The sequence below is a fragment of the Protomyctophum parallelum genome (genome assembly GCF_964188405.1).
Source record: "Protomyctophum parallelum genome assembly, chromosome: 11".
Classification (NCBI taxonomy): Eukaryota; Metazoa; Chordata; class Actinopteri; order Myctophiformes; family Myctophidae; genus Protomyctophum; species Protomyctophum parallelum.
Window position 1 is genome coordinate 26285148 of NC_139707.1, and position 16054 is coordinate 26301201.

The 16054-nt window shown below is 41.3% G+C and overlaps 1 protein-coding gene across 2 annotated transcripts in view; it reads right to left on the bottom strand.

Annotated features, from left to right (window-relative positions):
* The window catches only part of ube2f (ubiquitin-conjugating enzyme E2F (putative)), a 56541-nt gene that overhangs the window by 10196 nt on the left and 30291 nt on the right, over nt 1-16054 (bottom strand). For both annotated transcript variants that reach the window (XM_083777202.1, XM_083777201.1), the window contains exons 6-9: nt 15704-15774; nt 15538-15595; nt 10630-10662; nt 8420-8482 (exon numbers count right to left, since the gene is read on the bottom strand). In XM_083777202.1, the coding sequence (XP_083633328.1) occupies nt 8420-8482; nt 10630-10662; nt 15538-15595; nt 15704-15774 (225 nt within the window). The remainder of the gene's footprint in view (nt 1-8419; nt 8483-10629; nt 10663-15537; nt 15596-15703; nt 15775-16054) is intronic.

Genomic DNA, 16054 nt, shown 5'->3' on the forward strand with positions numbered 1-16054 from the left:
CACTCATACACAAAGACGCAAACAAGTACACAGCTGTCTACACACACCAACAGGAAATAATGCATGCACAATTGCACACACACACACACACACACACACGTCATCTCAGCCCCTTCTGCAAAGGACCATGTTCATTTTACGCAAATACTAGAGCCAAGGGAGATCATTCAATTGGTCACTCGGCACGTATACAGTAGCTAGAGAATCACGCACGTGCGCACGCGCCAGTGTTTGGTGTCCGTTTCCAATCTTGCCCATCTAGGAGTTTAGCTAATGCAGACTTTAACTAACACTTTGACAGATGGCATTTTGCTGTTATTTCTTTTTTCATCATTATGAATTGAATACCCAGGACGTGAATGGAAACAAGACCACAGTGTTTGACTGTACTCTGTACTGTCTACATTTCTGACTAATAAAGTTTTCAATCAATCAATGTATTGGAATGTAATGGTATATGTAATGTTTCGCTTCATATCTGTATGGAAATGTTTTTGGAGATATATTTTTTGGAATCATACAGAAGAAATCTGATTTTCAAATAAAGCCTAGTTTGACTTCACATTAATGAGGAAAGATAATCCCATGCCGTTGGCAGCAGCAGGCGTAAGCACAGCTAAATCCTGACGGGTCTATTTGGGTGCATACACTCTTTAGAGGATTTTTACTGTGCAGGAATGACTAATAGAAAACCACTTGAGTGGAGTGCAAAAGCCCCAGAGATACCGTAACGGCTGCCGTTAGCACTGGGGTGTAATTGGTGAGGTGAATAAATTAACAACCAAACAAAAGAAAAACAAGTCTCCCTGTTTGTTGCAACAGCCAGGCTGGACACAAGTGCATACAGTGTGGGAGTCACACAGCATATTACGAAAACGGTCTGTTGTATAAGAAGGATTTGGATGGTACTTTGACTTACAAATGGATAAATTAATGCAGGATTTTAGAGTGTTATGTTTTCATGAACTCTGTGAGAAATTCATCATCAAAAGATTAAAAACATTCTTATTTTGGGGGTGTCTCATCCAGTTTTGTGTACAGCCACAGACCATCAGTGACGCTGAACCGTTTTCATTGTAGTGATTCGTGGGATCCCCACGGGAAGTCATTCAAGCGGTTCCCAGGAAAATGGAAAGGGTTGCCAATATGCATAATATATTTTGGTCTTTGATCTCAAAGGGTTGTATAATCATAGTAATATTCATGTGTGTTGAACTCATGTGCGTACATAACGTATACCAGTAATGGTATCTAGAACATATTCTGTAGTATACAGTGTCCTACTGCATACTATGTTGTATATCTCTGCCGTCTGGAAGAAACCACCTAACTCCAAAATGTTCAGGAACAAAAAACAAAACAATAGAAAAACCTCCAGCTCAAGTGGAGTTAGGAGGTACTTTTCATTTGTTCAAAATTTTTTCAATCAATAGCCACTGATTTCTGAGAAAACTAAAGAATGGAGTTAGGTGGTTTCGTCAGGACAGCAACGAGGTCACAGCAGAAGATATTCTATGAGACACAATGTTTCGCATTTCAGATTCTACAAATGCCTTCTAAATCCTGACAGTTTTCTGAAAAACCCATGTTTCTATGTCAGTCGTTCTCTAACAGTTTTCATATCAAGGACCACCAACAATACAGTATGTGTAATTGGCTGCCGACCCCATCTGAAAAGATGTTGTTCCATGGACCCCCCAGAAGCAAAGATGTGAGTTCAAAACGTTCGCTCTGAAAGAATACATTCAAAGATTTGCACTACATTTTTCACGATTTTTCAAAAATAGCAGATCTACAAACTCGTAGTGCGGCACTCGTTGCCGCGGTATGAGCTTGTAGATCTGCTATTTTTAAATAGCTAAAGTATAACATAATGTTTATAACACCAACAGGGGTTAATAATGTTCTGAATGGGTTAATATAATAAACACTGTGGAGCTGAGGCTGAGACTTTCTTCTCTATGCATCAACCTTTTGTCCAGCATATAACAGAAGCAGAGATAGACAGTGAATGGACTCATGGTAGGCTGTATTTTGATTTCAGTGATTGCAAACGAAGAATAATAATAATAATAAGAAGAAGATAACTTTCACCAGCTGTAACACATATTTCACACCATTTTTCTCAGTCACAGAGTTGTAGTGCAAACGATACCTCCCTCCGGACCATTATGCCAACAACATTCATGGACTTGATTTCATACAATTATTCTAGGCATATACGCCTTATGGTAATTTACGTTATGGATGCTGCAGAGCAGACCACTTAAGCGTTCACTTACATTAAAGTAGTGGGTAAAATACTAGTTCTTCATCATAACAATAAAGTGTGACATGTTTCTATTTCACACACACACACACACACACACACACACACAAACACACACACAATTTTACAATTTAGGCATTTAGCAGACGCTCTTAATCCAGAGCGACTTACATTTAAGCAAGAACAAAAGCATGGGAATACATCACATAAAAGCATTTATCATGAAACATGCGTAAGCTAAGAAAGTAACAGTGGAATATCTATATAATGAAACTATACATACACTATACATATAAACTATACATATTTACTAATATGCTATACATATGTACTATGGCGTGCTATGACTATATACAATACAATTATAGTGCTGTCTACATAACATGCTATAAGTCTGTGTCAAATGCTATCTAAGCCAACAGAAATGCTATCTAAAGGGTTACACACACACACACACACACACACACAAAGACACACACAGCTTCACCACCAAGTGCATTAACAGCATGACACCACACACACCCCCTACCTAAATGGGCCAAATGGCCATTATCACACGCTGAAGGGCATAACCCAATGCATCATGGGAAAGGGTACAGGTCAATTTTATTCCATATGTAACCTCATCGGAGTTAAATGAACACTAGGGATTTTGCTGTGTGTATTCAAAGAGCACCAAAGGTGAAATACTGTGTGGGAAAGCTTACAGAATGGGCTCCAACAAACTTGTCTGTTCAATAGTGGGGGAGATTATTAGATTTAAATGTTTATGTTGTATGTAATATTAACAGGCCTCACTAAAAGCTAAAAACAAATCATGGAATCAGTAAATATTTATTAAAGTAGAAAAAATAAAGTACACAGAGGCATCTTTCTCCCACGTGTGCATGCTCGTGCATGCACTCTCTCTCTCTCCCCCCCCCCCCTCTCTCTCTCTCTCTCCCCCTCTCTCTCTCTCTCTCTCCCCCCCTCTCTTTCCCCCCCCCCCTTCTCTCTCTCTCTCTCTCTCTCTCTCTCTCTCTCTCTAGCTCTCTCTCTCTGTCTGTCTGTCTGTCTGTCTGTCTGTCTGTCTGTCTGTCTGTCTGTCTGTCTGTCTGACAGACTCTGTCTGTCTGTCTGTCTGTCTGTCTGTCTGTCTCTCTCTCTCTCTCTCTCTCTCTCTCTCTCCCACCCACCCTCTCTGGTCGCCAAAGCAGGTCAACGCGACTGTGTAAACAATGGGCAGTGGCAGGGGAGGCACACATACAGGGTTCACACACACACACACACACACACACACTAGTAAGAGTACATACTGACCGGCTTATTTAATGCACACACATACGGTAAAGATGATCTCATAATGACTGGCACATTTAATTGAAAACATCGACACATACACCCACACACACCCAGGGGGCAGAGTCCGGAAGAAAGGACCAACGCGACACTCCAAAGAAAGGGGATGGCCAAGAGCGCCCCTGAAGAAATGAACTCTGATTGGCTATATTGACAACTTGTAAATAATATATATTTCTGTCGGCCCATGGAATGGTCACTCTCTCACTCTCGGGCCGTTGGAGGGAGTCCAGAAGTCTTCGGACTTCTGTGTGGTAAACGGTATCATTGATTGTATCTCCATATTTGATTCATTATGATTGTAATAGGCTCAAATTATACTGTTGTAGCTATAGGACCAAACATAACTGTACATTAGTTAATAGGGCTTTGATTATTAAAACTTATAGATAATTATTATAACTCATTTGTTGTCTGCATTCATTCCAGAGGTTTTTGGTACAAGTTGTGTATAATACATAATCATGAAAACGAACGCGTATTGACCTCTGGTTTTCTGTCTGTATACCTCCTTGGAGGTTGAAGGTGAAGGGCCAGAGTTTAAAATCTTCCCTAGTAGCAGCGGTGTCACATTTAAGCCCGAAATACAACAGTGTTTCGTGCTTAAAGTTAGGGTACAGTAAGTGATATGTTCTGGTTAAAACATATAAGATTTTTGTTAAAAGGTTAAAGCACTATATTCTGATATAATTCATTGCCATAGTTTGTTCAGTAACAGGAGTCTCCCTGTCTCTCCTGCTTTTTAATAAATACTAAATAAATGTTCAGGTGGGCAAAATGTCAGCCAATCAAGAGAGAGTACCCATTTAGTTTTAACACTTATTGTGCTAAGGACGAGTATACACATCTTCTTTATTCAAATCGGGATGTGCCTTGGATGTGTATACACGTCCTTTGGTCCTTTTTAATGATATAAAACGGGATTGCTGTAATCCATTTTTTGACAGCTAGGCAACACCTTTGCTCTGAGCTCCCGGACATGTTTTGCGCATGCGCGCAGCCATTCACTTCCTTGATTACGGGCCGACAAAACTAGCTATTATCTCTGACTCTACGGCGTCGTCCATGGTTTTGATCAGAACTGTTCTGTCCAAATTTCTGATTTAACCAAGCATCTCATTGTAATATTAACGCTTCTAAAGAGAGATCAGACGAGGTAGCGTGAGGTAGTAATGGAACATTATACGCTTATATCTAATGTGTGGCCGAGCATAGGCATGGTAACGCCCTGCCTGCCTCTGATTGGCCTACTGACACTGCCCGTCTCGACTGTCCGAGATGCGAGGTTACTCTGTGGTGGGAAAATAATATATAATAGAGATTGACAGCTTGGCACGTGCGACAGAATGCAGCCTTGTAACTAACTTATATATGTTTTATTTTTGTAGAAGAGCCAAACTAATATTGTATGCCGTCTGCTTTGATTGAATAATTGATTGAACACGTGTACGATGTACTATGATTTGATTTGGGTGTGTACTTCTAAATAAAGTTTTGATCATCGTGTATTAATGTAATTATATAGTAAACTAATACTATTATACTAAAAAGGATAAAGGTGAAGGAAAAAGAGGCCTTTTACAGTACAATAATGTTTCACGTTTACACATACTGTACAAATAAATTACACAATAATCAACACAAACACTTTATTTAGAACACACCCAAATCAAATCATATTACGGCGTAAATGTTCAATCACTCATTCAATCAAAGCAAACGGCATAAACAATATTAGTTTGCCTCTTCTACAAAAATAAAACGTACAAGTTACAGGCAGTTCTCTTGTATGATACCGATACCGTATACTTTTTATATTATTTTCCACCACCTCGCAGCAGAGATCAGACTATCCAGCATAGCGTTATCCACCTCAGTGGACAGTCAAGGCGGGCCAAACAGAGGCAGACGGGCGTTAACATGTCTATGCTCAGCCGCACATTAGATATACGCATCTTACACCTCCCGGTTTTGGGGGGAAATGGAAGGCGGGGTTTTTCAGAGTAATCTGCTTGGCACAACAAATTTAACTAAGGATGTGTATACACGTCTTTCTAATCAAACCGCAGGAGGCCAAAGCATTTCCGGGGGTCCCCAGTAAAAAACGTTGATAACCCCTGATCTAGGGAGCTCTCCATGGTTTTCACCAGCATCTCGTTTGGAATATAAATGCTTCTAGAGAGACTTTAGCGTGACCAGCGTGAGGTAAGAATGGAAGATTAGGCATTCAGTTTTTGGGGGGGGAACGGAAGGTGCTAAATAGTGCCTACATTTTGAAATCTGTTGTGTTAATAGTGTTCGAGTTCCATTTTGCCGGCTCATTTTGTTGTGTCATCACTTCCAATTTCACTTGTTAATCCTGATTAGATGAAATTAGTATCCCAACCTGGAAATGCATTTTCGGTTTAATAAAGAGCTGGAGAGACATGGGCATTCCCGTTACTGAACAATCACTGTATAGCAATGATAATCAGAATATAGAGCTATTTAAAACATTTAACAAACACTGTTGTATGACGGTGCATAAGTGCATTACATTATGCTCCCAAGAAAGCAATTACTAAAATTAAAACTCCATAGAGTAACTGAGGTGACTTCCAAACGCTTTGACAGTTTGATTAAACTGATGACGGGGAGTAGGACAACAGAAGTATCCATGCAAGATAGAAAGTAATTGGGGTTAGAAAGGGGAGAGAGAGATAGACTGGAGAGAGAACACGTCTTGTATAAAACAATGTATCCAAGGTCCTATTCTTTTGAACCATCTTACAGATATGTTTGGCACTGAGCACAAGGCTCGAGTTGGCATTTGACTACCAGGCAATGGCATATTAATTTTGTATGAGGAATAAAATGAAATGAAACGTGCACCGTCTTGTCTGTCACATCACAAAATGCTAAAGTAGAGACGTTTCTTTAGTTACCAAGAGAGGGGGGGGGGGGAGGATTATTTTTATCCAGCCCACATGTGCATTCCTCGGCCACATGCACGCGCAGACAGTATTACAGTCACAGAAAACCACCCAATGAGAGAACCGCTGAATTTTCTATTATTAAAACGGTTACGTTTAATTGAATAATTTCTTAACAGCGATTAATCGATTAACAATTAACATCACTAGTTAATATGGTATGAAGATGGCACTAGAGCAGCGCTACTTAAACCGCGGCCTGCCGGCCTCATGTGTGTCTGTGTGGCCCGTCATGGTCATATCAAACATATTTTTGTTCTGCTTTCAGTGTGGAAAAGTCATTTCTAGAGTTTCTAACCACACGATACGCTACTGAGCTGTTTGTTCTACCTGCTGACAAAAAGTGTGCATGTTGTTGTCGAATTTACAAGTCCACAAGCACAGCTGCAGCATGCATCCACGATGCGTTGAGCAGTTGTGGATCGGCTTGCGTTCGGTAACCAACACCGTCATATGAGGAAGTGCAAACAAGTTACGGGCGCGGACAGAAAACAGCATGTTTTGTGCTTGTGCAAAGAAGATCCTCCTGGCTTGTTTCGGATCAACCTATGTACGTATGTGCCTTCTCAACAATTGGAATTATCAAGTCAAAATAGCACAACGCTTTCATTGACAAGCACCCATGCATGCCCATGCTGTCTGCACACAGCAGAACCTCCATACGAGCCAGACATGATGTCAACATTAAGTAAGACTTTTCTCTCCCTCTCTCTCTCTCTTTCTCTCCCCCTCCCTCTCTCGTCACGTAGTTGGGGCGTTTACTGTTTACCGTTCCCGATGTATGTCGTCTCTCTCCTGCCTCCTCTTTAACAGATGTCACCCAAATCAAATGTGATTTAGCCCATTTATGAAACTATTCGCTTTAATTTGTAGGCAGTAATTAGTAAAGTAAAGTGTGACTGAATGTCACTGGAAGATTTACATGATTCTCTGTTGTGTTTAATAAAATATGAGCATTTAATAAAAGCCTATTTTGTAACGCCCTGAACTAATTTCATTATCAATCATTCCATGTCATGACAATAATTTTGTTCAATGAGGTTTGGCCTTTCCTAGATGGAAATGTTGGCCGTTTTCTGTGTGTTTCCTCAATTTTTAGACTACTCATAGTGTGTTAGAAAATCACTGACAAAAAAATCCAATATAGTACCAACATTATTTGGGCTTGCGGCCCTTGGACTTTTGGTATTTCGCTGAGTGGCCCCTGAGCCATCTTAAGTTGAGTAGCCCTGCACTAGAGGAAAGGACATGTGGCGTGTTCATTCTCCGGGAAGCATGAAGACACACTGCAAATTCCATGGCAACAAAGACATTTCAAAATAAGGACCATTTTAACATACAGTAGTTATCTTTAAGAATTCCAGTTACTTTAGAGTTGACCAAGGAATGAACCTGAACACAAACTCAGTTTTTGTGTTCACACTGAAAGTGGATGACTGAGCTCTAGATCCTATATCAATTAAATATCAGATTAGTCCACTTAATCCTCCAGGAAAACAAAATCACTGAGAGTGTACTACAAACGTTACAATTTGTACATTCACCGAGTTACAAATGGATACATTATTAACCCTGAGCATTTTTTATTAACTCCTCTATACAGGTTTAATGTTTGTTTTAGTTAAACAAACATTAAATGCCATTAACAATAAAGAGAGTTTAATGTTTGTTTTGTCTGTGTTTGTTTTACATCACCATTACATCACCTAATCATAGCAACATGAGTTAGACTTTAATATATTAGCGCCCCTCACATTTTTTGTATGCATTTTCCTACCAAATATTATATCATCATATATCATATATAATATATATATCAGATCAGTTCATTCTCACTCACCTTGTCCCTCAGGTGATGCTCTGCAGCGTCGATGTTCAAAGGGTCATCGAAATTCAACAGGTCCTGCAGAAAGCATGAGAAGGTTATAGAAAGAAAGTGACACAGTAAGAGAGATAAGACACGTGGAGGGGGGTGTTGTCGGAAAGACAAACAAGAGCAGGGAAATGTAATCTTGTGTTTTCCCCCTTAAATGGAATGTCATTAATATTGATTCCAGGGTTTACTTACTAGATTATGTTACACACAACTGCACCAATACCAGTTGGAAATGTCACACACTCACACACTACCAGTGGTGGAAAGTAACTAAGCACATTTACTCAAGTACTGTAACATTTTGAGGTACTTTTACTTCTACTCCACTACATCTCAGATCCAAATATTGTACTTTTACTCCACTACATTTATTTGAAAACTTTATGATTATTACAAAACATACATTAACCACTTAATTTCGGCCATTTGAAAACAGCTGATCTACAAGCTCACAATTGAGCTTGTAGATTGACTATTTTCAAGGATTTTTATACATTTGAAAACTTGAAACGGGATAGTATTTATATATTGTAGTGTTGAAACGTTTACATATGTAAGAAATGTGAGTACTTTTTCCACCCCTGCCTGTAGCCAATGGCAACCAGTATTGTCACACCGGATTTAGCAGCTGCGTCAAACAAAATATCGTAATTGCGCTGTTGCCGTAGAGACGGCGCGCGGGGAAAAGCGACGTGAAACGAGGGGTGTCATTAGAGAGATAAAACGTGGGCTGTGGCCCTGCGGCTCGTTTCCTGATTAGGAGTAAAGATTGGGAGCATGACAGGGCAGGCGCTTGAGGCTCATCATCATCACAGCACCGTGCTTAAGGACCTCTCCTCTCCTCCATTACTGTCAACCGATTACAAATTACCCCCAGAAAAGTAATGCGGTGGTTTACAGAATCCCATTACTTCACTGGTTAATTATTCGGTAATCAGTTAACTGTATGTGTATACCCAATGATTATTTAATTGTGTGTGTGCGTGTGTGCGTGCGCAGAAACCAGCTATGTCCAAAATAATAACTTTTCAGGAAATTAAAAACAAAACAACATGTTTTTAGATCAACACAATACTGCCTCATCAAAGTTGTACATTGTTAGATACTTGAATGTGTCCTTATATTATCACCATTTACTTATACAGCAGTTAGGAGGTTTTTGACCATTAATGTGGAGATTTTTCCCCCCCATCTGACTTCATCATTCTAATCAATGATGGAAAAAAATAACTCCCGTTATCTCCAAAGTTGGACTTGGGTGGTTTGGCCGACAGTTTGAGGATCCAATGGAGTAAGGCGGTTTCGTCAGAGGCGCTTTTCATTGGTTCAATATTTGTAAAAACCACGTACAGACATAAAGGGTCTTCAATAGCACTGAAAATATATATATGTAGGCCTACTGTATGTATATAGATATGATCCCTGAATCAAACCTTTCAAACAGTTTCTAAGTAATCCAACAAAATCTGAATACCGCTTATACGTCAACTATGGCTGTCCTCACTCCTCACACAGCCCGTCTAAACACACATCGAATATAATAAATGTATAATTTGATCCTGTCTGGTTTTAATCCCATTATCCGAGGGCACGGACAGTGTTCTTCACATTGATAGAGGATTGTTTCCCCTCAGGAAAGAGATTATGGCTGTATTAGGTCTGTAAATTACATGAATACACCTGGTGTAACCATCTTTATGCAGAGACGATTCGTTTAGCTGCAGTTTACTGGTAAACTGTTTTCCTCTTACTGTCTCCATTAACCACTTCAACCCTAGATTCTTTGTTGACCGGCATCCCCCAGGGGTCTATTGTACGCCCCCTCCTTTCCCCCTCTACACCAAATCTATTTCCAGAAAATAGTTGAATAGGGACTCTAGATTTTAAGTGGTTTTAACTCTATGGTTAACATGAATGGGAAACAACGTTAGATAAACACAATTAATGAAATTGCTTTTAGAGGAAATGTTGTCTTACTTGCTCAAAATCAGTAAAAGATAGTACTGTAGGTTGCTTTTGTCGAGGCCAAACCTTCTGTCATTTAGGATATTTTCAGGAAATTTGGTCTTTCACAAAATCTGTGCAAATTGCACTCTGCCTCTTCATACACCACATTCTGTAATATGTAAGTCTGTCTCGCACAAAATGTAAAATAATAAATAATGAAAACTTACGGTGAACAAGGAGTTCAAGCCCCAGACCACGTCCTGGAAAAACAGAGCACAGAGCAGAGTTATTGGACATTCAGGAAGACTATTCAGTGGTGGACAATAACAAAGTGCAGTCACTTGAGTACTGGCCTCTGAAATCTCTTTGTATTTTTGGATAGTTACAGTATGACTTTCAGTCCAGTACATTTTAAAGACAAATATTGTACTACATGTCTACTTGTCTAGGAAGCGAACAGGTACCTAAACACTAATTGTCACGCTGCAGACCCGGAAAGTGTGGAACCAATGAGGAGAGCGAACACCAGAAGTGACTTGAAAATAACTTTACTTTCCTTAGAACGTTGAACACAGGTTTCGCCACACAGGGCAGAATAACGCAACATAAATACATACAGGTACAACCCCAGGAGGAACAGAAGCACAAGGATGCAGAGGTAACAAACTATAATCTGACACAAGAGTCAAACAAACACGTCACTTAAATATCAGAGTAAATTATTGTACAGCTGTGTTCCCATAGGAGGAAACTGTCTCGTAGGATGGGGAGGAGAAACAACAGAGCGAGCAGGAGAGAACATAAGGGTGGCGGTCCAGGCACGTTCTGGGACAGAGCATGACAGCACCCCCTCCCCAAAGGCCCACTTCCCAGGGACCCTAGGCAGGGGCAGGGGACTGAGTCCTTCTGTGGGGCTGGGATAGCAGTCAGAGTTGATCAGAACAGCGCCCTGAAGGCGAAAGTGCCGGTTAACTGGACCGTGGGACCCTGCAGATCTGCCCGAACAAGACCCCCGAGACCGGCACTCCCGACAGGAGCAACGACCGCAGTGAAGGTGTGGGTTGTCTTGCAAGCTGAACATGGGATCGGGGTTCACCAGGCAGAGGAAAGGGGAAGCCACGAGGAAAGCCTGCGTCTCAGCACTGGGACCAGTGGGGGACGAGGACAGAAAGTAACTTTTTATGAAACAAACAATACTTCAAGCTTTTCGTACAGCAGCAATGTTGGTGAGTTTGACATTGTTTAATACAATCAGATAGGACTTTTCTGTTTGGATGAATGGCTGTCTATGGGGAGTTGCACCTTGTTAGCACCTTGCCATTAACTTATATGGTAAGATGGCCGCGGTCTGCTCATTGGAGCCTGTGGCCTCCGCAGAACACTGACGTGGCCCCATGGCGTGTCTATCGTCATGGCAGACCCCTGAACAGTGCCAAGTCGGTCCCCCCGCCTGGTGCCCGCCGGACTCTAGGAGATTTTAATATAGGATTGTGAATACATCAGATCTAAAAAATTTAACTTTCATCGCGTCGCATTGGGACTCGTTGTGTTGTGAGCTTGTAGATCTGCTACGTTCACTATTATAGATTTATTTATTTTCCCAGAAAATCTTAGATTTTTTTAACAACACATTCCTTGCTGTTGACTGACATCTACTGTCAAGTCTAATCCAACGCTTCACCGCCGATGACAGAGATCTCTGTCATGTGGTCTTTTCAATGGTTTATAATAGATTGCGCTCTTCACCAACATATGAATGGTGGTTGGTTTCTAAGCAACAGATGCAACCAGAAATGAACCGGAAGTGGACATTTCACCTGCCATCCGCCTCCATGTTATCATATTTAGAAAAATGCTGTATACTTGTATAATGGGATGTAACAATAAATAATCTTGAATCTCTTGAATCTTGAAACCCAGAAAGGACAAGACATGATTTAGAATCACAGCAATAACTTCATTAGTGTCAATGTTTTTCGGGTCATTTTGGAGGACAGTAGCACGAACGGAGGCTTGCTCCAGGAAAGATTAATCACCGTCAATAAATCCAAGGTGTGTTTTCATCGACCTGGCAGTCCCTGCTGACCCGAGGTTTCTTAAGCATTAAAATATTGCTGTCCAGGGCACTGTAAGCCTGGCGACTGTACAGCCTCACACACACACACACACACACACACAGCGCCCCTAGTGGGGGGTAGAGTGGCTGGATGGTAACCGCAAGGTTGCCAGTTCGAACCCGGGCTCCCCAAAGAGTTAGTGTCAAAGTGTCCTTGAGAGAGACGTTGAACCCTGCTCCTGATGTGCTGGTTGGTGCCTTGCATGGTTTCCGCCACCATCAGTGTATGAATGTGTGTGAATGGGTGAATGTAATGCACAATCTAAAGCGCCTTGGATAAAGGCGCTATATAAATGCACCATTTACCATTTACCCCCCCCCCCACACACACACACACACACACACACACACATACGCACACACACGTGCGCGCACACGCAAAGCAGCAGCCTAACCTGACAAAACGAAACCTACATTTTATACATACAGAGCCCCTACTATAATGGTCACGGTCTATTCATTGTTTCATGTTAAAGAACTGCCCAAATCCAAGGAGATAACTTTACAAACCAGCTACCTATCCCCTGGTAGTGCGCTTTCTAAGTCAAAAGTTTTATTTTTCCCCAAGACCCCCAAATTCACGACCCCTAAACTGGAAGACGTAAAATCGGCCTGGCAAATTTTGCCGCAATGTTTTTATAAGTCACCCGAAATGTTAATAATGTCCCGCGAGCAACACTGAGACGTGAACATCAATCTGGGAAAATAAATCAGAGATAAAAGGGTTTCAACATTGAAGTGAACTGAGGGGAACCTTTTCACTGACGGACCGCAGCCTAGCCGAGAGTTGCATAGCAACGGAGAGCTAACCAGACAGTAGTTTGGACAGCGACCTCACTGAATAAATACAAATAAATCATCATTAAAGCCCAGGGAGCAAAGTGTCTTGCTCAGGGACACTTAAACACAGACTATGCGACTCCTGGTTCGTTAAGGTTCAATGTTGCCGTTATTTGTCTCCCTTAGGAGAAATGTGTCTTGGAGATAAGAGTCACAGCTGCATACATATACACATTCAGAAAAAGAAAGAAAAAGAAAAACACCAACATACAAAACAGAGATATTGCACACATTCCCTTGATAAAGTGCAACTAGTCAGTTAATCTCTGATTAAGCATTTTGATTGAGGAACAATTGAGTGCTTAAATCTATTATACTCACACCGTGGAGTCCTACTGTATATCTCCTGCCTCCCTATACCTCAAATGATGAAAAAAGTGGCGGATAAAAGTAAACGGATGTGCAAGCACTGTGCAACCCGTACATTATGGCTTATGCTTGCAGCAATACTTCCAATATGATGACCGATTTTACAAAGATATGGCCCCAGTGTGTCCAAACGTTGACAGCGTAAGGAGGAGAGAGTTGGGGGAAAAGAGCAACGCCTTCTCTCTGCAGAATTTAAACAGCATCTTCATACAGATTCAGACAAGAAAAAACAATCCATAACTAAAGTTGGGTGTTATGCAATCCTATGCAGTCGTGGAGGATACAGCATTTCAGCATATGGTCTGATTAAAGTACTGTAAGTAGAATATCCCATCTCGCTGACAACACACTTTGTGAACACAGACAGGACAAGTCATTCTTAAAGAACAGACAGAATTATCTCCGTATACAGTAACAGATACAGTACATAAAGTACTGTGTATTGGATTGTCTTTAGTGTCACAATATCGCAAATTGGTATGGAACAGTAGTCAACATAACCACTAGACATCATACAATAAATAATATGTAAAGAATTTAAAGCATAAAAGATATAGTGTGGAAGTCACCAGTAAGACGCCCTGAGGACGGGTGAGGTCACATGCACGCATCCGCCTGGGTGACAGACTGCTGGGCGAGCACTGGCGCTTTGGCATGGGGGGGGTCAGATCAACATATGGAATGAATTCTATACTAGCCATTATATGGAGTGTACAGGGTTTTATTAGGTCAGATCCATATATGGAGATCTAAGGGTGGCAGCGGGGGCAGTGTCTTGTGTACAGGGTTTGATGAGGGCCCAGGTAGGGCCGGACCTTAATTTTCGGGCCTGTTGAGAACTCTAGTTTTCGCCGGCTGCTGGGCGCTGCTGCACTAATAACTTTAGGGCGGGCCTGTCTAGAGTTTGAATGGACATGTATCAGTCAAAAGGGAGACATCGAAGAGGAAGGACGGGTGGGGAAGGATATGAGGTCAGCTACATATATGCAGATCTAAGGGTTTGAGGTCAGATGTAGAGTTGCTGGCCTGACTGACGGACGGACAGGTTTTAATAGTACGGTCGCAATCACAATACAATTGCTCTTATATATGTAATATGTTATGTTATATCAAATACACCTTAAACATCTTGATTCTTGCCCTGTGTCCACATGTCTCCTCTCCTAAAGCTGTCTTTAGGTCATGCCCTGTTTAAATCTCCTCCATCGCTTTGTCCCTGTCACATCTCTCTCCTCATCCATGCCTCTCTAGATCCTAAATCCTCCTTCACATCTCTCCTGTCACATCTCCTGTCACACCTCCTGGCACACCTCTCTCCTCATCCATGCCCCTCTAGATCCTAAATCCTCCTTCATGAAGTGATTTATTATTCGCCGACGATGGGCCCCATCTTGACATTTCTTACCATAGCTCAAACATAGCAGTCTAGCAGTTTTTCTTTATCCTCTTCCTTGTGTAAATCTTAACATACATGAAATAGGTTAAGATCAGTGGATGATCATCCGACCGACAGCCTAAACAGAGTCAAGTGCTTTCCCTCGGCAAACCCTACAAGTCGCATAAAGTCGATCCCATTAAAAATACAATATTAATCTGTGAATACATTCGTATACACAGCAAAATACCCTGAGAATGTAAAAATTGACCCATGCCCTCAGAGTTGAACCAACACTGAAGGTACCAAACACCAAATTCTATGCAGAGACTGTTGGTTCAAGAAAGAGACATACAGAATTATGAGAAAGAGGGAGGAAGAATGACAAGTTAGGTCAGTTCTTGTCACAGTAAATTAAAACAAAATTATACTTGCCTTTAGCGTTCTGGTGGGGGCCCAGCCCGTACCATCAATAGAATGCTCCCGCAACAAGCTGCAGACACATGCAAAACAATTGTAAATTCAGTTGCTGTGGATGTACCGTGCAGTAAACAAAGCCTTTTGCTGATATAATTCTTTGCAACAGAATGTACTGAGTTACCTCAGGCAGATCTCTCCGGTCTCAGCGATGTTAGGGTGCCATATTCTGGTGAGGCATTTCACTTTGGGAGGCTGCAAGGAAAAGAAGATGAAAACAGAGGACAGACAGACAGACAGATAGGCAGACAGACAGTTGGGTGAGAAAAGAAAGTGAGAGAGAAACACAAAAGGCATATCACTTTCAAACCAAGCCAATTAATTTGGCCTTTGAGAGAGAATGAAGGAGGAGGGTGGATAAGGCACAGATTCGTCTCTGTGTGGTGTGCTTTGAGACAAAAAAGGAACGAGGAAAAAAAACATGCTGCAAAGAAAGTAGCTCAAAAGGTCAAAAGAAATGAGAGAATCAGTTAAA